The sequence below is a fragment of the Myxocyprinus asiaticus genome, chromosome 27 (genome assembly GCF_019703515.2).
Source record: "Myxocyprinus asiaticus isolate MX2 ecotype Aquarium Trade chromosome 27, UBuf_Myxa_2, whole genome shotgun sequence".
NCBI classification, from domain to species: Eukaryota; Metazoa; Chordata; class Actinopteri; order Cypriniformes; family Catostomidae; genus Myxocyprinus; species Myxocyprinus asiaticus.
Window position 1 is genome coordinate 42,900,207 of NC_059370.1, and position 24,285 is coordinate 42,924,491.

The following is a 24,285-nucleotide window of genomic DNA, read 5'->3' on the forward strand; positions in this document are numbered from 1 at the left end:
TATTGCAGCAGTTCCGAGGTGAAATGTCCACTGAGTGGCGCTAAAAGCGAGTTAAATGTTCTCCCAAACAGATGAGGTTTTTAAGGTTAATGCTCTATCGGGTTTTAAATCAACAAAACCGACCTCCCTACCCTAAACCTAAACCTAAACCTAACCAATAGTGTCATTAAAAGCAAATGTGAGATGAAAAACACAATTACTGAAGCAACTCATGTGTCGACTCACGTGCTCTTCAGTATACATACGTTAAAATGTATCGTCTTACAAGTCATGCACTATAGTGAAAGTGTTTAGATGTTATAAGATAGCATTGTGTGAGGAACAGAGTGAAAAGTAAGTGTTTTTAAGCTAAATATCTGCTGTACTACTCGTGATTTGTGTGAAAGTGAATAAAAGTCATTGTTTTATCTTATGGATAGAAATTGGTACTTTTATTCACCAAAGTGGCATTCAACTGATCACAATGTATAGTCAGGACATTAATAACATGAAAAATTACTATTACAATTTGAACAAAATGTTCAGAACTTCTTAAACTACTTCAAAGAGTTCTCATCAGAAAATCCTCCATGTGCAGCAATGACAGCTTTGCAGATCCTTGTTATTCTAGCTGTCAGTTTGTCCAGATACTCAGGTGACATTTCACCCCACACTTCCTGTAGCACTTGCCATAGATGTGTCTGTCTTGTCGGGCACTTCTCACGCACCTTACAGTCTAGCTGATCCCACAAAAGCTCAATGGGGTTAAGATCCAGAACACTCTTTTCCAATTATCTGTTGTCCAATGTCTGTGTTTCTTTGTCCACTCGAACCTTTTCTTTTTGTGTTTCTGTTTCAAAAGTGGCTTTTTCTTTGCAATTCTTCCCATAAGGCCTGCACTCCTGAGTCTTCTCTTTACTGTTGTACATGAAACTGGTGTTGAGCGGGTAGAATTCAATGAAGCTGTCAGCTGAGGACATGTGAGGCGTCTATTTCTCAAACTAGAGACTCTGATGTACTTATCCTCTTGTTTAGTTGTACATCTGGTCTTCCACATCTCTTTCTGTCCTTGTTAGAGCCAGTTGTCCTTTGTCTTTGAAGACTGTAGTGTACACCTTTGTATGAAATCTTCAGTTTTATGGCAGTTTCAAGCATTGTATAGCCTTCATTCCTCAAAACAATGATTGACTGATGGGTTTCTAAAGAAAGCTGTTTCTTTTTTGCCATTTTTGACCTAATATTGACCTTAAGACATGCCAGTCTATTGCATACTGTGGCAACTCAAAAACAAAAACAAAGACAATGTTAAGCTTCATTTAATGAACCAAATATCTTTCAGCTGTGTTTGATATAATGACAAGTGATTTTCTAGTATCAAATAATCAATTTATCATGATTACTCAAGGATAAGGTGTTGGAGTGATGGCTGCTGTCTAGATTTGATCAAAAATGACTTTTTTCAAATAGTGATGGTGCTGTTTTGTACATCAGTAATGTCCTGACTATAGTTTGTGATCAGTTGAATGACACTTCGGTGAATTAAAGTACCAATTTCCTTCCAGAAACATCAAAATCTGTACATTATCCCAAACTTTTGGCTGTCAGTGTAGGTCCAAACGTGGGAATTTAGAATCTAAAAAATTGGTGGATGTCACTTCAAATCTTAGGACTTTAAAATTTTCATCTAAGAGTAATTCATGAAGCATTTTAATGCTAAAAGTATCTATCTATCTATCTTATTATATCATATCATATATTATATTTGCTATCTGTCTATAAGGAATTTGCGCTTCCCTGTCTACCAATCGCTTTGGGCGATTTAAAAGAGCTCGCTCATAAAATGTGACGTCATCCATAGCAACGAGGTCAACTCCGCCTTACTCTTACATTAAGATTTCCTTAGTAAAACTTGCTCTTAGCATTTACAGTTTTTCTCAATCGCTTTGGCTCAATTCTCGAATGAGAATTATTTTTTTTTTTCAAAACAATAAGTTCAAATCTCTGAACAGTTAGTTTCTTGTTCACCCCAGATTTGAATTTCTTATTAATTTAAGCAAATTGCACGTGTTTTGGCACGTGTGCAAAAGAGTAAGTACAATTGTCTACAATTTGCTCAATAATTAAATGCACATGGCTTGCTGATCAAAGTTGATTCGCAGTGAAACTGTCATACTCTTCACAACTTCTAAACATTCTTTCATTGTGTGAGCCATCACATGCAAAATGATCCATTCAGTTATCAAAATCTGTCAGACATACATGTATATCCATAAATATCTATGACATTTTATTTATTTATTTTTAATTTAATTTAATTTTAAAAATTTTAATTTAATTTTTTGCATTAATGTCATTTTGTGGAAATGTTCTGTTCACTATATATGACTTTACATATAAGAAATGTGGACATGCAAATGTGAATTTTCTGTGTACATGTAACACATTGCTACAAAAATACATTTTCTGTATGCATACAAATGTGCATATCCTTTTTCTGTGTACTACAGTACTGTACAGTATTTCCTCTTTTCCCAGTAAACTTTTACCTACTGTTGAAATCGGTCTCTATAAAGCTTAGTGTGATACACAATAGCATTCAGCTACACAAAACTGACATTCTTGTATAGTACAGTAAGCAGTCAGTGTCAACAAAAAAGTACAACAAAAATGAAATATGTATATAACAAACATTTCCAGGGTTGACTGCCATGGTGAAAAAACATTTTGACCAGTATGGCTCACACGATGACAAAACAACATTTCATTTTGGTGGCATTGTCTGATTTACTGACACAATAACTTCTGTAGGTTTTGAAGCATGAATTAAATGTTTTGGGTGAGTTACTACATTTTGCAGACATGCAATAGAGTTGTGATGTCCCATAAAACAGTTGTGACAATTGCACTTACAGTTTAGAAAATGATCAATGAGCCAAAGCGATTGAGAAAAACTGTAAGAAAAAACTCTTAGCTAGGAACTCTTTGGAGAACTGCTAGTGGTAAGATAAGAATCTTTGAGAATACGGACCCAGTTTGTCCTAAAAATATCCCAATATCACCTTTTTTGTAAAGGTACCATATACCATGGTATTTATATTGCACTCCAAGGTGTGTCAAAATCGAATGGTACTGTATTACCATGGTAAATGTCCAAAAGCCACGATTCTACCATTGCACTGTGTGCAAAAAACATCACTGTATCTTGGTACTTTTTGGTACTTTTTGGTAAGTGTATAAATGTTGGATATGATGAATGTTTCAACATGACATGTTTTAACTCGTCTCAAGTTAAAGTGCAAAACAGACAATAACAGACTTTCTGTGACTATAACAGTTCCACAATTTTGGGGGAAAAACTTTTTTCTTATGACAACCTTATAGTTTTGGTTTCAGAGAAACTACATTAGTCTGGTGCAGTTGAAGATAAACCATGAAGATAAAAAGTTTAAGCCGTCAAAGCTGTTAAAGTGGATTATTAAGACTCTAAAAATAGCAGGCGGACAGTTGGACATGGAGGCAGCGATGAAATTTCGACACCTTGACGCACATCATTTTACCATTTCCTACTTTCCATTGAGAATTTTTAGTTTCTGAAACTTGTAAACAAACTTTCACCTCGATGTAGGCCGATCCGCCAACGCCTCTGTAGATCGCAGAGAGCTCGGAAAAATAACAGTGACTAAAATCCTGTTTATAACACAGGTATCAGTCTGCAGGTTGCACTTCTAATTATTTTTGACTTATGGAAAATGTCATATTTGCGGCGATAAACGGTATATCTCGGTGAAGGTTCTTTGTCCTATATTAGTCGGGTTGTGCAGTGGCTTCAATTTTAAACATCAAGAGCAAAATCACTTTTACTGACGCCTTAGTCATCGGGGTTTGCACTCAGTCATTTCATTAATGTCTTATTAATTTCTCTCACAGTGGCTGAGTCATAATGCTAGAATGATGGTCTTGAATCTTTCTGCTCTCACAGGCCGTTTGCAAGGAGACGACACTCGTTTGCCTAGCTATATTAATAGATGTACCCGTACCTTAGACTGCTTTTGTTTTTCAATAAAGCAATTTATAATTACTACAGACAAATGCAGAGGCTGCAGAAAACTGACCCTATCATAATAATAAAAAATAATTTTTCGATAAAACAAAAGGCAAAAAGTCTTTGCTATAAGGCAAGCATCAATGTTAATATTGCTCAGATTTAGAATTAGGGATTTTTTCAAAACCCCTAACCCCAGGTATTAAACTTCAGCATGAAAATTACCCTGCACTGTTTTTGCTATGGACATAAATAAATGGTGCATGATTTTCGGCGGACAGATGAAAAAATACCAGAGATTTACAATAAAAATTGGTCAGGGGACCAGGGCTGCGTTTCCCAAAAGCATTACAAGCTTAAGTTGATCGTGGAGACCACTGGCGCCAATGGTTTCTACGATATACTTAGACTTACAATGCTTTTGGGAAACGCAGCCCAGAACATGATAAACACTTGGGATGGGCTCTTATTCAGGGCAGTAAGCAACTGCCTAGCAACACATTAGCAACCTCCCAGTACACCTTAAAAACAGCCAAGAAATGCACTGGATTAGCAAATTCTGGGAAAGTTGAGAACATTGCCATGTCGAGTTTTGCACTGTTTTTTAAAATTAAGATAACTTTATGTTCTACACCCTAATCATGGCCTTAACCCTTACAGAAGCTTTTAGATTTTAAGAAATCATTTGGCTCAAATGTGAATCTTGGGTTTACCTATATTTGTGAGGACAATTTAAACAAAATTGACTCTTAAAGGGATAGTTCACCAGAAGTTCTCCCATCATTTACTCACCCTCATGCCATCCCAGATGTGTTTGACTTTCTTTCTTCTGCAGAACATAAATGGAGGTTTTGTAGAAGAATATTTCAGCTCAGTAGGTCCATACAATGCAAGTGAATGGTGACCAAAACTTTGAAGCTCAGAAAAGTACATAAGGCAGCATAGAAGTAATCCATATGACTCCAGTGGTTTAATCCATGTCTTTTAAAGCGATATGATAGGTGTGAGTGAGAAACAGATCAATATTAAAGTCCTTTTTTATTATAAATCTCCACTTTCACTTTCACTTCAACATTTTGGTGTGGAAGTGACTTTCACAATTAGCCATCTACTGGTTTGGGCTGGTCAAAGGAGGAGATTTATAGCAAAATTGACTTAAATATTGATCTGTTTCTCACCCATATCTATCATATCTCTTCAGAAGACATGGGTTAAACCACTGGAGTCTTATGGATTACTTTTATGTTTCCTTTATGTCATTTTTGGACCTTCTGAGTTCTGGTCTCCATTCACTTGCATTGTACAGACCTACAGAGTTGAGATATTCTTCTAAAAATCTTCGTTTGTGTTCAGCAGAAGAAAGTGAGTCATACACATCTGGGATGGCATAAGGGTGAGAAAATGATGAGACAATTTACTGACAGGAGTAAATGTTTCAGCACATCGCTTTCTTCAATACTCAAAAGCTGAAGCAACTGTTCACCCATATTGTAGGTATTTAATTGGAGACTGTGACCAGCTGGACTTAATGCATTGACAACAATCTCCTAAAGTGACAGATCTTAAATTACAAGACTAGAAAAATAACAGAACAAATAAGCCAAATTAATGACAAGAAACATTTATAAAAAAAAACAGGAAAGGTCCATCTCTTCATTCATCCCACTTGGAGTTAAAGATTTCAATTCAAAAATCCCTCTGTAACAATTTCTTATCTCTATCTCCCCCTCTGATGTGAAGTAATATCCTCTCAATGCCCACTGTGGTGGGAAAAATAACATAAATCTTCTGTGATGCATGTACATACACTGTTGGACATTGTAAGTAGACCATATATATATAAAAAAAACATTTTAAAGAGCCTTTACATCCCAGAAATCAACATTGCTAAAAGTGCCGAAGTTGAAGAAACACCCACATACTGTAAAAGCTGTGCTTCAATATGATGGTATCCTCTGATGTCAAGAAAACGTTAGGGTATGATACTTATTGCTAAATCCTGTGTTTTACACTGAAGACCCAAATGGTCAGATTTTGCCCATAAGAGGTGCCATGTTGAAACGCATTGCTTGCTGAAAATCCCCTTGTTACATTTCACACTGTTAATCCAGAGAAGCTACATTTCAGTTTCATCTCATTCATAACTACAAGAATAATTATTCCTAGAAATCAGTTTTGACTATGTCAAGAATGGCAATAAATTTGACTTGCTGTTAACTAAAGTGACATACCAGCATCACAGATGTCATCAAACATCAACACTCCTTCAAATCTCTACTACTGACTCTACTAAACATCCAGTTTTTAAAAATGTGCATGGTTGGGTCATAAATGCTTTAAAAGTGTTTTGAAGGTGCACAAGTTGCTAACATTAAAAGCAGTTTTTCAGAATGACTCCTATGATAATAATGCAATTTTAAACATGCTGTCTTTTACAGATTTTGGTCATTTGTTTGGGGTTACAAGATGCCAAAGCAGTGACATTAACTACTGTTTGTACTATGTATATACAGGTGTGTGTGTGTATATATATATATATATATATATATATGTGTATATATATTCAGAACATTAACTATGGACGTGTTCCACCAATGTTTGAGAACCTCAAAGTGTCCAAATGTCTTATTTGGAAAAGTAGGGGAAGAATGGGGAAGATGCCCCCTGGGGGTAAGATGACCCTCTCAACTTAACATTTTCTCTTGACCATAGATGGCACTAAATCTCATCTCAGCACCTTTATTGAATGTCTGTGCTCCTCTTAATCTTGGTATTTCATCTGAATATCAACATTTGAGAGATTTATTCCATCCAAACAGTTTTGAGGTTATAAGATCTAATTTTTTTAGAAAAGTTTCTAAGTCTATTTGTTAATGGGGGATCTGTGGACACAGTAAAATATTTAGATATTTTGAGTAAAACATATTCCCCTCCACTCAAGATTGGGGCAGAAGGTTGTTTCTGGTGTCATTATTATTCAGTTTAATAATTATTAACTTTAGGGGGTTATTGTTGCATACTTCCATGCATTAGATGTACATTTCAAACATCTCTATTCTTTATAACCTAACAGGCTAATTGAGTGGAATTCAATCAATATTCATAGTATTGCTATTATGACATGCCTTCAATTAAAAATATGGGTGTCTTTATATGTATATATTCATAGGCCTGCACAGTATAATTCATAGAATAAGTTTACCTTTCAGATGAATCTCTTTGACTGGGATTCTTTTATTTGATTTGCCTGCCATTATTCAGTTATTCATCTAAATTGTGAAAATAATCATCATTTACATGTTTGATTTCCAGCGTATATACGCCTGTTATGTATTAAAACTTTTAAGTGCGAGTCATATCTGTCTAGTTAATGCATTCAGTTTCTTATTAAGGAAAGAAAATAAAAGTATAGGCTTCAACAGTTGGGTTCAGCGATTCGTTTGCACGTTAAAGGTGCACTCAGTCATTTTTTCCCTCCATTTTTTTTTTCTCCCCAATTTGGAATGCCCAATTCCCAATGCGCTCTAAGTCCTCATGGTGGCGTAGTGACTCGCCTCAATCCGGGTGGCAGAGGACGAATCTCAGCTGCCTCCGCATCTGAGACCGTCAATTTGCGCATCTTATCACATGGCCTGTTGAGTGCGTTACCGTGGAGTCATAGCGTGTGGAGGCTTCGCGCTATTCTCCAAGGCATCCACGCACAACTCACCACGTGCCCCACCGAGAGCGAGAACCACATTATAGCGACCATGAGGAGGTTACCCCATGTGACTCTACCCTCCCTAGCAACTGGGCCAATTTGGTTGCTTAGGAGACCTGGCTGGAGACACTCAGCACGCCCTGGATTCAAACTCGCGACTCCAGCTGTGGTAGTCAGCGTCAATACTCGCTGAGCTTCCCAGGCCCCCCAAGGAGCCTTTTTAGTATCACCCTAGTAAATACCTAGCAACCAGATGAGCTCACCCTAGCAACCAAGTAACAAAACATATCTCTGCACCAGAAAAATACTCGCTGAGCTACCCAGGCCCCCTCATCTTTTCCTCATTAATAAAGCTATACTCCTTAAGAAAAAGATTGTAATTTTGAAACATATGTAGGAAATCATGAGCACTCACATTAAAACGAAGACTCCAGTCATATCAGTAACCTAATAAAAGCTGTTTTATGCTACAGTACATGGAGAGGGTCCGCACATGGGGGCTGCCATGATAAAATCACATGACCAGCTGAATACTACTTGCTTAATCTCAGTAACCCTCCTGTTATTTGACACTTTCACTTATTGATTAAAGTAACCATGGCTGACTGTGAATTGTGAATTTTTACAAACGCAATAGTAACTGAAATCTATTGCGTTTGAATGATGCTGCATCCAGGCCACTAGGTGTCAGTGTAAGTCTAAGACAACATGAACAAGAACTTAGTGCACCTTTAAATATTTGGATAACTCTTCTCACCTTACATATGCTGTATGTAATGAGGTTTCCCTTTCGATTCAGTTCACTCGACATTGCGAGAATCGCTATAGGGGAATTCCTTCCGATGACTAAGTTGAAGTCCTTGTATGATAACGCCAATCCTGAGATTGGCTATGGTGTTTGAGCCTCACCCCTTTAGGTGCGCAGCTGGCCTATATAAAGCCTGGTTTTTACTTGGGAGCCAAACTTTTTCCTCCTGAACGAACTAAAGCACCCTAAGTGAACGAAGCCGCCGTTTATACTACGCGTGACGTCGTTTTAAAATGACTTTGTTTAGGGTGATGCCACGGTGTTTAACCTACTGTTCCAGCCACAAGTAAAGCCAATAATGCAGGTTTTTCTCTCCGTGGACCACCGCTTTTAGCGCCGTGTCTCTTCTTTGCTTTATTAAACTTATGGCCCCTTTCACTTTTAAAAACTCAAATCTCTCTCCACTCATTTGTCCTGGCCATGCTCTCTTTGTAGAGTCTGTGTTGCAAATCATGTAAAAAAAGTATACTTACGCACAATCTCTGAGTGACGGGTTCAAAGTTATCAATTTTAACGACAGTAACCTAGCTTACAACTCCTCAGCTGGTACGCGCGATTGTAAATAAAAAGCGTCACGTCCAAACCACACTCACGAATAGTTTTAACCGATCATCAGCGCTCTTCGACCAGCCGAGTTCTCTTGGGTCAAGAACTTCAGAGATGTGAGCGAACAGGAGAAATATCACTAAACGAACACCTTGGCAGAACAAAAACGCCACTGCATTTTATCATCATTTGTAGGCGAACTAAGCGAAGCCTGTTTGCACATTAACGATAAATTAGTGGGTGTGCGAACACCATTTCTTCAGAATTTTATGAAACAAAGATAACTCTTTTTACTTTACGTATACTGTATGTAATGCCGTTTTTCCTGCTGTTTTTCGATTTTATGGTGTTTCGCCTGTAGGTAGGATTACATTTGAACTTCGATGATTATTTAAATTCCACCATACGAAGGCAAATGACTACATAAAAACACTTCATCCATCAACGGTCTTTCTCATCACTCGCAGACTTATTATCAGATAGCCATGTGTCCTATTTTATTATAATTTAATTCATTATTCATACTACAATGATGATCATGCCTGAGTTTGCGATACGCATGCTCAAGGAGTGCTACACGCATGCGGGTCAGTTTAGGAGTGTCGGCTGTTCAGACCGGTGTCTGATATGGGCTACTTTTAAAATGTCATGTGAACAACATAACAAAACAACAACAAAAAAATCAGATTTGAACAAAAAGTCAGATCTGGGCCACATTCAACTGTGGTGTGAATTTAGCCAACGTGACTTAAAGTTCATCAAGAGTGGCACTTCCAGGAAAAATAATGAATACACATGCAGTGCTGGTCCTCCCTATAGGCAAACTAAGCAAGTTGCTTAGGGTTCCCGATCCGCCAGGGGGCCCCCATTCTGTCAAAGACATTATAAGTAGTGTTGCAAACATACAGACAGGGTCCCCCAAAAGACTAGGACCGGCACTGTTCCCATGTAGAAACAAACACACGTGACACTAAAATAATGCAATAAACATTAACTAAATTACATAAAATATAACACAGAACACCCCAACGTACAGTACATATGAAGAAACATAACTATTCACATATAATGAAATGTGTTGGGTCATGCAGGGACTTCTGGGAACACCTATTGTTTTTTACAGTCATTTTAACAATAGTTTACCGTAAAAAGTACATGTATTTTCATGTTAAACACAATATACATGTTTACCATTAATCATATGGTAAAATCACTTACGTAAAATTACATGTATTGTCTTGTTATATATAATTTTTTACTCTGTATGTTAATGTTAACCGATTAACGTCTTTTTAATGTAGCAGTTTACATTTTTTTTTACCATTATTATTACAGACATTTTTTGTAGTGTACATATATTTTATTATTATAATATTGTACAAAATATGTATAGATTAAAATATTTATTCAGCTGTGAAAAAATAAAGCAACACAAAACAACATTTCAAGTCCTTTAAGAGGTTTATATATACATTATAATGGTTTTAGTGACCAATAAGAGAGAGAGAGAGAGATTCAGTATAGACTGGTCTTTTTCATTATCCTTAAAAACTCCTGCTCATTAATCTCACCGTCACCATCTCTATCGGCCTCGTCTATCATTTCCTGCGAAAAGGGAAACACAATCATGTTAAAACAACATGTTGTTACACTGCAGTATTTCCAAAAGGTGTCAGCTGTTCCTCCGTAATATGGGACATCTTATCAGATCATAATCTACAACCCACTAACCAGCTAGTTTATACCGAGACACGTGGATTATTCATGTGTTTACAAAGAGAAACATCAATTTTCTGTGGAATTCCCCACATTTGGCATCTGAAGTAAGCAGACACACCTGTAGCTCTTCATCTGTGAGATTTTCCCCAAGCTCTTTGGCCACTCGCTTGAGGTTTTTGAAAGAGATTTTGCCTGTGCAGTCATCATCGAAAAGTCTGAAAGCTTTCAAGATCTCTTCTTTGGAGTCTTTCTCGCTCTGTTGTGAAAGATAAATCACATACAGCTAAACTTACAAAGATATGCAGTAGGGGTGGGCGGTTTGACCAAATTCTTATATCACCGTACGAGTACTTTTATATCAGTAACAATATGGGTACTTCAGAGAGAAAAAAAAAAGAAAGAAAAAAACATTTACATATACATATATACATACATATATATATATATATATATATATATATATATATATATATATATATACATACATATATACATATATGTATATATATATATCAAAATAAGTGTTTTAAAGCCTGTAATTGAATAAGCCAATGTAATAAATACTTTTACAATTAAAAGCACGTCATCTCATTTGATTATTTTCTCTTTTTATTTAATTATCTTAATGCAAATTAATGATATGTCTGGAATCAGTGCAAAAACAGTTTCACATTATGTGACACTTTAATTAAAAACAAGATTCCAAACAGTAAGTCTCATTTTAAAATGGATAGTTCCGACTCTAAAATCTGATTGGATAAGCCCTTATGTGTAAAACAGACGCTGCTTGGCAACTGTAAACAACTATACTTTGCATTGTGTCTAACAATAGCACTTAAAGGAATATTCCAGGTTCAAAACTAGTTAAGCTCCACTGACAGCATTTGTGGCCTAATATTGATTACCACAAAAAAATTGACTCATCCCTCTTTTTCTTAAAAAATTAAAGCAAAAATTGGGGTTAAGTTGAGGGACTTACAATGGAAGTGAATGGGGGCCAATTTTGTAACATTAAAATACTCACTGTTTATTTGTTTTTTTTTTATCCCCTTATCTCCCCGATGTGGAATGCCCAATTCCCACTACTTAGTAGGTCCTCGTGGTGGCGCGGTTACTCACCTCAATCCGGGTGGCGGAGGACAAGTCTCAGTTGCCTCCGCTTCTGAGACCGTCAATCCGCGCATCTTATCACGTGACTCGTTGTGCATGACACTGCGGAGACTCACAGCATGTGGAGGCTCATGCTATTCTCCGCAATCCACGCACAACTTACCACGCGCCCCACTGAGAGCGAGAACCACTAATCGTGACCACGAGGAGGTTACCTCATGTGACTCTACCCTCCCTAGCAACCGGGCCAATTTGGTTGCTTAGAAGACCTGGCTGGAGTCACTCAGCACGCCATTTGAACTCGCGACTCCAGGGGTGGTAGTCAGCGTCAATACTCGCTGAGCTACCCAGGCCCCAAAATACTCACTGTTTTAAAAGTATAGCCACAAGACATAAACGATGTGTGTGTTAACGTAACACTGTAAAACTGTAAAACGATTTAAACAACTTTACAGCTCAAATAATACATGAGTTTTAACACAAGTATTAGTGCAAGTGATTATATAAAATTATAATATACTCTTCAAAAATTGGCCCCACTGACTTCCACTGTAAGTGCCTCACTGTAAACTCGATCTTTGCTTTTGTTAAAATAACCAAAAATGATTTTTGGTGGAAATCAACATTAAGCCACATTGAGTGCTATAAGCGGTATAGCATTTCTATCTTTGCAGAGTACAGCTCAAACCGCAGTCTCATGTGTTCCCATCAAATAAATGTGACAAAATGAACGGAATCTTACTGATGTTATACTCCATGAAAACACTTTGTTGTGCTAAAATGGTCAGATTATTTTGACTGATTGGTTTTGGTTATGCTTATCTTATCATTTGCCTTGCAGACTCACCATTTTCTGTGTCATCATAGAAAGGAAATCACTGAAGTTGATGGCACCCGATCCTTCTTTATCAATATCAGCAATCATCTTCTTTATCTCTTCTTTCTTTGGTTCAAAGCCCAAAGCTCGCATAGCAACCTACGGCAACAAGTCAATTACTCCATTAGTATTTACACTACCAGTCATTAGTCTGATCAGTCATAAGACTTATTCTTAAATTCTTGAAATGAGTTTTACATATAAATATCTTTTTTTTTAAATTAAAACTTCTTTTTAATGGATTAGTTGGAGCGGAGACTGAGAGTGAAGGACAAGCAGTCAACAAGTGTCCAGCATACATGGAAACTCCTTCAATACTGTTCAGAAAGCATCTTGGGATGCAGAGGTGTAATCTAGACAAAGAGTGGCGACTTTGAAGAAGCTAACATGTTAGATAATTTTGATGTGTTTCACTTTTTGGTCAGTAAAAAAAGACAATACTTCCGTTTGTGTTATATCATTATTTTAATGGCTATATTGTTACTCTAAAATGTGGGAAAGAGTAGTACTAATAAATAATGAGTAGGTGAGTCCAAACTTTTAACTAGTAGTAGTGAATAATACATTATGTATATATTATGCATGTAACATGAGAGCCATGTTTATTTCAATAGCTAGCAGTAAGTAAGGGATAAGTTTTCTCACTGAGCTGGGATTTTCTAAGATTAGGTCATTCCAAGATTTACTCACTAAATCTTTTATGATCATTTACTTTCAAATTGCTGTGCTTTTTACTGATAATAGCTAACATCCAGATGTTATAATAACAGCTGACAGGACAGAACAGGCTGTAGGTTTTCTCCTCTTTACCTTCAGTTCCTTCACATCTATAGTTCCTGACCCGTCTGTGTCAAACAGATCGAAAGCCTCTCTGATCTCCTGTTTCTGCTCCTCTGTCAGCTCTGGTTTGGGACCCGTTCTCTTCCGCTGGGTGGCCGTGGCACTGGGTTTCCTGATGCTGGACGCCTTAAATATCACAGCAGGAAGAGAGAGAATAAGAAAGCAACAAATAGAGACTTATCAGCCACACTTCCACCAGTTACATTAAATGTGTTATGTTTTGTACATTTTTTGAGGTTTGTCTTGAGGTAATCACATGACATAATGACAGTATAAATATTAAATGCCTAAACACATGCCAATTAAATGTCATTATGTGTTATACTAAATTTGATTCACATTAATCTCTAAAATCAAATGCACAAACATTTGATAACTATATAAAAGGTCCTATACCGAGGACAGAAATGAATTGCTGGATCCCAAGACATAAATAACATTGATCTATTTTCAAATGACTACTATCACACATCTTAGATTATTTTCAAAAACGTATTTCTATTTTTTCTTTAGAAATGTGCTATGTACATAATAAATGCATTTAGTATTTATAAAACTGGAAGAATTTTTATTCTTGTACAAAATATGTATAGATCTTTTTTTTTTTCATTAAACACAAGATATGAGTGACCAGAACACAGGCTAATTAAATGGTAATGTGTGTTAAGTATGTTATTTATTAATCTATAATCTAAAAACTGGATTACTCATAATCACACACGCACACACAAACGCACACACAAACACACACACTCACAAACATACACACAAACTCTCACTCACACAAACTCTCACTCGCGCACACACTCACACACACACACAAACTCTCACTCGCGCACACACACACAAACTCTCACTCGCGCGCGCACACACACACAAACTCTCACTCGCGCACACACTCACACACACACACACTCACACACACACAAACTCTCACTCGCGCACACACTCACTCACACAAACTCTCACTCGCGCGCACACACACACACACAAACTCTCACTCGCGCACACACATCACACACACACACACAAACTCTCACTCGCGCGCACACATACACACACACACACACACACAAACTCTCACTCGCGCACACACTCACTCACACAAACTCTCACTCGCGCACACACACACACACACACACAAACTCTCACTCGCGCGCACACATACACACACACACACACACACAAACTCTCACTCGCGCACACACAAACACACACACAAACTCTCACTCGCGGACACACACACACAAACTCTCACTCGCGCACACACAAACACACACACAAACTCTCACTCGCGCACACACAAACAAACACATACAAACACACTCCCGCACACAAACACACACACAAACGCACAAATTAAATTTCAGTTTAATCCTTTATTATTATTACACTTCAGGAAAACGTTTACTTTAAAGTATAACACTTGTTTGTGTAGCTGTTTACCTCTAGAATTGGATTATATATTATCATCTATAAAAAAGAAGCAGATTATTTTTGCCTTTTACCAATCAAGCTCGTGAGACTCTTTACTGGTTTCCATAACAATAACCCAACAAGCTACCAGCTCAGACTAAAGCGTATTAACCTCTTCTAAAGTGTCTATTGACACAAATTACTTCAGGAACTTTCAAAAGTAACCACAAAGTGCACTTACCATCTCGAAAATATCAACAGAATCAAACAAAGCTTCGCAATTTACTCGAAACGTTAGTAAACAAGAGTACAGAAAGGCTGTCACTGTGTGGGCGGGGCGTTTTACGGAGTGACAACAGATCTATCCAATAGAAGGTGTAGTTGCTCTGCGTCTTAATGGATTTGACCAATCACGATGAGCAGTAGGTAGCACCCGTCTCTTATCAACGTTGTTGTAGTGTATCGCGCATGCGTATTTGGAAGCATGACCCTTCGTGAATACTAAACGCATCTGCACAGTAAAGGTTTGTAGATTATAGCGATTGTGTTTTTGTTGTGTTTGAAATTTGATCCAAAGGACACGCAAAATATTGCGTTTTCATGCCTACAGTTTGGTTAAAGCTAGCTGGGTAGTAAGATATTTCTCGCTGTATTGTTTTACGACTGTATTGACACAGACATGCCACTGTACTTTCAGTAGTGCGTTTTAGCTATATGTTTATTAGGTTGGCTTGAAAGAGCCAACCTACTGATCTACTATTTAAACTTAATATTCTTCTTCTTCTTCTGAGACTAAAATTTCTAACACTAAGTCCTCCTAGAGCTTTCAAGCTATATGCATTTTTTCCCTTGTCTGTCTGTCTCTCTATATCTGTCTGTCATTATTTAGCACACTCTAGCAACCAAAACCCATTGACTTCCATTAAAATTTGGAAGAGAGAGAGCTTTGATGGATATCTCCTGATCAGAATGTTGTAGAGACTTCATTGTTGGCTTGCATGACTCAAGACAGCAAGCAGCCTTCTTATTATCACCCTGGTAACTGCCTAGCAAACAGATGGGATTACCCTAGCAACCAAGTAACAAAACACACATCTCCGCACCAGAACATCGTAGACACTTCTGGGCTGACTCATTTGACTCAGGCAGGCAAGGAGCCTTTTGAGTATCACCCTGGTAACTGCTTAGGAACCAGATGGGATTATTGTGAGAAGCTTGTGGAAGGCTACCCAAAACATTTGACCCAAGTTAAACAATTTAAAGGAAATGCTACCAAATATTAACAAAGTGTATGTAAACTTCTGACCCACTGGGAATGTGATGAAAGAAATAAAAGCTGAAATAAACCAATCATTCAATCACATTTATTTCTATAGCATATTTAAAAACAACACATGTTGACCAAAGTGCTTTACAAAAAGGAAACATAACTCATGCACATTCAGAGAAAATAAATACTAAAACCAACACAAATAAATGTAGTTACACAAATCATTCTCTCTACTATTATTCTGACATTTCACATTCTTAAAATATAGTGATCCTAACTGACCTAAGACAGGGAATGTTTTCTACGATTAAATGTAAGGAATTGTGAAAAACTGAGTTTAAATGTATTTGGCTAAGGTGTATGTAAACTTCTGACTTCAACTGTATATATATATATATATATATATATATATATATATATATATATATATGTGTGTGTGTGTGTGTATATATATATATATATATATATATATATATATATATATACACACACACACAAACACACACTGGCAGACAAAAGTTTGGAATAATGTACAGATTTTGCTGTTTCGGAAAGAAATTGGTACTTTAATTCACCAAAGTGTCATTCAACTGATCACAAACTATAGTCAGGACATTACTGATGTAAAAACAGCACCATCACTATTTGAAAAAAGTCATTTTTGATCAAATCTAGACAGCAGCCATCACTCCAACACCTTATCCTTCAATATAATCATGCTAAATTGATCATTTGGTTCTAGAAAATCACTTGCCATTATATCAAACACAGCTGAAAGATATTTGGTTCATTAAATGAAGCTTAACATTGTCTTTGTGTTTGTTTTTGAGTTGCCACAGTATGCAATAGACTGGCATGTCTTAAGGTCAATATTAGGTCAAAAATGGCAAAAAAAAGAAACCGCTTTCTTTAGAAACCCATCAGTCAATCATTGTTTTGAGGAATGAAGGCTATACAATGCTTGAAACTGCCATAAAACTGAAGATTTCATACAAAAGTGTACACCACAGTCTTCAAAGACAAAGGACAACTGGCTCTAACAAGGACAGAAAGAGATGTGGAAGACCAGATGTACAACTAAACAAGAGGATAAGTACATCAGAGTCTCTAGTTTGAGAAATAGACGCCTCACATGTCCTCAGCTGACAGCTTCATTGAATTCTACCCGCTCAACACCAGTTTCATGTACAACAGTAAAGAGAAGACTCAGGGGTGCAGGCCTTATGGGAAGAATTGCAAAGAAAAAGCCACTTTTGAAACAGAAAAACAAAAAGAAAAGGTTCGAATGGACAAAGAAACACAGACATTGGACAACAGATAATTGGAAAAGAGTGTTATGGATCTTAACCCCATTGAGCTTTTGTGGGATCAGCTAGACTGTAAGGTGCGTGAGAAGTGCCCGACAAGACAGACACATCTATGGCAAGTGCTACAGGAAGTGTGGGGTGAAATGTCACCTGAGTATCTGGACAAACTGACAGCTAGAATAACAAGGATCTGCAAAGCTGTCATTGCTGCATGTGGAGGATTTTTTGATGAGAACTCTTTGAAGTAGTTTAAGAAGTTCTGAACATTTTTTTTAATTTTTCTTTTTTATTGTAATAGTAATTTTTCACATTATTAATGTCCTGACTATACGTTGTGATCAGTTGAATGCCACTTTGGTGAATAAAAGTACCAATTTCTTTCCATAAGAGCAAAATCTGTACATTATTCCAAACGTTTGGCCACCAGTGTGTGTGTATATATTTTTTTTACATTATATATGTGCCATTAGTTTACTCAAAAACACAAATTCTTATGTTATCTGAACACATTAGTGAATCTAAGTTGATTTGGCCAAAAATATAAAGTTAACACATCATGGAAATAATTTTTACGGTGTGGTGTATCATGGTCTATTTAATACTGTAGTAAAAGTTGGAGGTAAAGTTGATCATTTTAGTGGTCTAATAATAATAATAAGTATTATTATTATAATATTATTTTACCTAACTGTTTGTGTATCTCATATGCACCTGTTTTTCTTAATTTCCACCTTTTATTTTGATCAAGTCTTATGCATTATGGTGCTCCATTTCACTCACTTGTTCCTCTACAAGGCATAATGTAATCTATGCTGTGATGTACTGACTAACTGTACATTTCTTTGCAGATATTTTATTATATATTTGTATTTATTTTTCCATGTCATTAATGTCATATTCTTCTTTGAAATTTATTTCGGATATATGTTAAAACAACAAATGAGCAAATATGTGAGAAGGCGCTTTCTTTAGTTGGCGTGTAATTATTACTAGTGCGAGAGGGAGGGAGAGGGGATGGTGGGCCGATAGTGCTGATATACACAACACACACTGATTAAAGATAAAATTATTGATATTTATTGTTCATCTGCAGGGATTAATTTGACTACTTTTAGCCAGCATGTTATAGTTTCTGTGGGAATTCTAGCATTATGAAGGCCAAACTTTCAATACAATCCTGCATCGAATACATAGCAATATAACTTTATAACATAAATAGCTAGTATGTGCCTTACTTTGAAGCTTATAACAATGATGATAATTCTCTTCAATTGTCTGGTCCAGTTCTTAATGGAAAAACTGGCCCGACCAAGTAATCAGTAAAGGAAGACGAATGAAAAGCTGCTATAGCGAGCAGCCCCCTCTGTTGGTCAAAATAAACAGCACACGGTAGGCTTTGCTGTTCGGGCTAAGTTTCATGTAATGTAATTCACTATGCGGGCTGTTTTGAATGCTCGGGAAAAATGGGGACATTTCCGGGGGCAGCTCTAGTCAGGGACAGACCACTAAAAACCGGGACTGTCCCCAGAAAACGGGGACATCTGGTCACCCTAGGTTAAGTACAATCTGACAGCATTTGTGGCATAATGTTGATGACCACAATAAATAATTTCTACTCGACCCTCGTACATTAAAAAAACAACAACAACTGTTACTTCAAAAATGATTAACTTACAATGGAAGTGAATGGGGCCAGTCCATAAACACTAAAATATACACTGTTTCAAAAGCATAGCCACAAGTCGTAAACATTAAACATATTAGTATGAATTTAGTGCGAAAATAAATCTCCGTTCTATGCTATTTTAGTGGGAAAAAATTACTGCGTTTTCTGGCGTTGCGTCGTCTTTGCAACCAAGTTGTAAAATTGGATATAACTTCACATAGATGTGGTAAGTAAACAATTTTATCACACTGAAATCATGTAATACATATAATATTTACATCTTGTGACTATACTTTTGAAACAGTGTGTGTTTTAACCAAGGGCGTAGCCAGGAAATTACTTTTGGGTGGGCCTCAATAAAAATGGATGGGCCAAATGTTTTCTCTCCAAATTTTCCTTAGCAACAGAATGGCGGTGCATTCAAACAGTTCTTTCACACCTTCAGAAAGCAGAATTTATGCATTTTTAAAAAGTATTTTTTGGGGGGGATTTTTCCCCTTTTTCACCCAATTTGGAATGCCCAATTCCCAATGTGCTTTTAAGTCCTCGTGGTTGTGTAGTGATTTGCCTCAATCTGGGTGGCGGAGGACAAATCCCAGCTGCCTCCGCGTCTGAGACTGTCAACACGTGCATCTTATCACGTGGCTTGTTGAGCACGTTGCCACGGAGACATAACGCGTGTGGAGGCTTCACGCCATCCACGCTCAACTCACCACGCGCCCCACTGAGAACGAACCACATTATAGTGATCACGTGGAGGTTACCCCATGTGACTCTACCCTCCCTAGCAACCGGGCCAATTTGGTTGCTTAGGAGACCTGGCTGGAGTCACTCAGCAAGCCCTGGGATTTGAGCTAGCGAGTTGGTGAGCTCCAGGGGTGGTAGCCAGCATCTTTTACCACTGAGCTACCCAGGCCCCCCCAAATTGATGCATTTTTTAACTATTTTATAAATATATGTAATTGAAGTCACAAAAAGTCTCTAATATTCTGTGGGCCTGGGTCTAGTTTGGGTGGGTCCAGGCCCACCCTGGCCCACGCCACTGGTTTTAACGTGTACGGATTGGCCCTATTCACTTCCATTGTAAGTGCCTCACTGTAACCTGCTTTTTTTATTTTAATACATAGTGTTTTTTTCCAGCTGACATTCTATTGAGGTGTTTTTAGTTACAACAAACTAATTGCTTTCAGTTAATTAGCAAGTTAAAATTGCCCTACATATGTGGATCGAAACTGTTATTTCCCATTTGTCATCCATATACAGTATATATAGTTATTACTTATAGGCAATGTTAAATATCATGATGTCATCTAGCAGACACTTTTATCCAAAGCAATTACCAGTATGCTTTTTACAGTCACAGTCCCTCTGGATAAAATAATCAGATCTAAATTATTTTAAAGATCTAAAAATTCATTTTCATGGACAAAGAAAATAGTAATGTAAAGATGCTGTTGCACTATACATAGATTAAATGAACTGTGCTCTATACTGTATTAAAGCTCTGAATGATTCATTTGCATTTTCTTTGATTTATTTAGCAGGTATTTTATCCAAAGCCACTAACAAATGAGAATAATACGAGCAGAAGCAATTAATCCAATGGAGAAGTAGGGCAATATTCCAAGTCTCCATAATCTATGAACTATTACTGTTGTGTCCTTGTTATGTCCCTGTACTGCAAAAATAAAATTTTGGATAAAAACATCAGCTAAAAGCCTACTTTATTAGTAGCAATATGAATACTATGTCTCTTTATTCCTGTTTCACAGATGTCCATAGCTGGAGTGGCCTCCGTGGGTCATCGTCGGCACATTGGACTCCAGCAGTTAGAAGCCATAGCAGCCACTGCTTATGCCTTTCTGGGCCCCAACAAGCATCTGAAGTTCATCTAATGTGGCGCTGGTCAGATCCTGTTCACGTTTGCTTGAGCAAATGGAGCTGGACTGCTCCGTTGGACAGCTGCTACATGAGACGGTACAGGCCCAGTGGAAGATCTTCTGCTCTGGAACAGGAACCCTGGTATTTCTGGCCGGAATCTGGAGTAGAGTAGCACTGGAGTGTCTACACAGAGGAATAACTGTGTCACACATCAAAACAGCCATGACCAAAGGACTGGAAGTGTGTTTGGAGGCATGCTGGCGGTTGGCTGTATGTTTAGAAGAGGTTTCCTGCAAGGTGGACAAACCTAGTTCACCTCCAACCACGGCCAAAGACCTCAAGATGTTGTGCATGCAACGAAAGCTCCCTCAAAATCTCAGGATAACACTCAAACACAGTAGACACTTCGGTTTACATGAAATACAACCTGAAGACCCAAATTCACACACTCATGTCTCGAAAAACTTAGACATAACTCGAATAGCGCAAGCCATTAACCACGGATGTGAGGCCTCCATGAATTTAGTCTTGAACGCTTGCAAGTTGCAGACTACAAACAGCACGGATAACTATCAAAACAAGGCTTTTGTTATCCAAAAACTTGTCACATGCCCAGTTCCAGGCCTATTGGAGGAGCACTCGTGCGTACAACCTTGATATGTTGTGTTGCTATCGGCCGAACGATACAGTGTGATCCAGCATCTTCAGGCTCAGCCGTTAAATATCGCCTTGGTGAATGGCGATTGGAGTGAGAATTATCGCCATGTGGGCTACAACAGTCCTGCAGACGTCCTACACACCACAGATTATGCTAACATGACAGAGTTTAGTTTGGAAGAGTGTTGGATTGAAAATACATTACAAACACTTCATAAACTAGGCATAAATATTGTCCTTGTGAGCGGCATGGCCTCAAAGACCAATGCATTAGTGGCAGCATCTTGGTTATTGAAGGTGTGAGGACCGCAGTTCTGAAGGACTTTACCTTGACCACAGGGGCATCCCCATTTCTTATGTAACACAGCTCAACGAACGATGTGTGGGCCGAGGTGTCAAAGTCAGTCGGTGGAGAGAACTCGGCAACCACCTTGGGAAAAATTAATCAGTCGCTGTCAGCATTGTGACTGCAAGCACATCTCTGGTCACTGCGGTCATAACCAGCTCCGTACGTGCAAAACTGCAAACTATGGAGGATCAGTTTTGTAGCTGCGCCCATCGGCTGCACCAGGCGGTCACAGATCGGAAGTTGCTGCCTGGAGGCGGGGCTACTGAACTTCTATGCATCCATCAGCTTCGTAAATCCACACAGACAGGCATGGAGATCCTATACGGGAAGATTGTGCTGCAGTTGATGGCCAGATCCTGGATGGACTACATTTCCACATTGATGCTCAATAGCGCGACGGTGTCTTCTAAAGCAGGGGCTTAGACGGCAATTGCAGGTCAGCTGAGACTCCGTAATGAGGACAAACCCGTTTGTACTGAAATATTATGGGCCTCTCTGAAAACACCGACAATTACAGGCTGTATAGCAGCGATGGAGGTGGAGACGGGTGTGGTCGGTGTGTATGATAACATGACAATGAAATTTGAAGCCTGGAGGAGAGCTCTAGATCTGGTGTTTCTAGTTCTTCAGTCCGACACTGAGATTATCACGGGCATCGATGAAGGAGAAAATGTTTACAATGAGCTAATGTGTCTGTGAGATCTGCCATGCAATCACGTGTGAATGTATGTAATTTTAGGCATTTTGTAACTATAAAAAGCATAGTTAAAGTGATAGTTCACCCAAAAAGGAAATTTTCTCATCATTTACTCACCCTCATGCCATCCCAGATGTGTATGACTTTTCTTTTGCAGAACACGAATGAAGATTTATAGAAGAATATTTCAGCTCTGTAGGTCCATACAATGCAAGTGAATGGTGGACAGAACTTTGAAGCTCCAAAAGGACATAAAGGCAACACAAAACTAATCCTTAAGACTCCGGTGGTTTAATCCATATCTTCTGAAGTGATACTATAGGTGTGGGTGAGAAACAGATCAAGTCCTTTTTACTATAAATCTTCACATTTATTTTCACAATATTCTTCTTTTTTTTCATGATTCACATTCTTCATGCAGATCACCACCTACTGGGCAAAATTAAATATTGATCTGTTTCTTACCCACACCTGTCATATCCTTCTGAAGACATGGATTAAACCAATGGATTACTTTTATGCTGATTTATAGGATTTTTGATGCTTCAAATTTTGGTCACCTTTCACTTGTATTGTATGGACCTACAGAGCTGAGATATTCTTCTATAACTCTTCGTTTGCAGAAAAAAGAAAGTCATACACATCTGGGATGGCATGAGGGTGAGTAAATGATGAGAAAAGTTTAAGTTTTGGGTGAACTAACCATTTAACATTTAGAATTTATATGTGTTTTGAATGCAGCTATGCAGTTGGATGCATATTTTTTATGATACTACTTTTTTGTCATTGGAAATGTTAAATTATAGTTAAGATTTGTGTAATTTATAAACGTTTTCAATTTGTAAATGAAGAAAAATAATTAAAGTGATTGAAAATATTCGTTATTTTATTCTCTATCTGTTGTTTGGGCCAATTTAAACAAATACATTTAAATAAATGCAGAATCATAAAGCATTTTCAGAGAGCATGTTTGTGACCCTAACCCTCATGTCAAGTCATTTTATTTGTATTGCGCTTTTCTCAACACACATCATTTCAAAGCAGCTTTACAGAAAATCATGCATTAACAGAAAATGAAACTGTAATAACTATAAAGTCTTAAAGTCATCATTGTGTAGTTTAATTAAATATGATTGTAAATTGAGTATAAAAATAATTAAATAGTAATTGTATTTTGAACCCCAGTGAGCAAGCCAAAAACGACTGTGGCAAGGAACACAAAACTCCATAAGATGTTGGTTAATGGAGAAAAATAACATTGGGAGAAACCAGACTCACTGTGGGGGCCAGTTCCCCTCTGGCTATTTGTGTGCAGTGTAGGTAATGGTTTAAGATAGGTAACTGTAAGATTAATGACTAATGTCTTTGAAGTTCATCCTGGATTAACTGCAAAAGTTCACATAGATGCATTGTCCTATGTT

The 24,285-nt window shown here is 37.5% G+C and overlaps 1 protein-coding gene and 1 pseudogene across 1 annotated transcript; one reads left to right on the forward strand and one right to left on the reverse strand.

The window, feature by feature from the left end:
- The window catches only part of LOC127418088 (Bardet-Biedl syndrome 12 protein homolog), a 28,097-nt pseudogene extending 4,296 nt beyond the window's left edge, over positions 1-23,801 (forward strand).
- Positions 9,566-15,375, reverse strand: LOC127418118 (uncharacterized). The gene is made up of 5 exons (XM_051658514.1): positions 15,279-15,375; positions 13,592-13,747; positions 12,752-12,880; positions 10,913-11,050; positions 9,566-10,680 (listed from the first exon to the last, which is right to left on the reverse strand). Exons 1-5 carry the CDS (start codon positions 15,279-15,281, stop codon positions 10,591-10,593), a joined length of 516 nt encoding a protein of 171 aa, XP_051514474.1. The 5' UTR covers positions 15,282-15,375; the 3' UTR covers positions 9,566-10,590.
- Positions 23,802-24,285: the final 484 nt, after the last annotated feature.

Bases quoted from the DNA above. Each gene is read 5' to 3' on its own strand.
- LOC127418118 (XM_051658514.1), bottom strand. The intron at 12,881-13,591 runs GTAAAGAGGAGA...TTGTTGCCGTAG, and splicing joins TAGATGTGAAGGAACTGAAG to GTTGCTATGCGAGCTTTGGG. The intron at 10,681-10,912 runs GTGTGTCTGCTT...CCCTTTTCGCAG, and splicing joins TCACAGATGAAGAGCTACAG to GAAATGATAGACGAGGCCGA.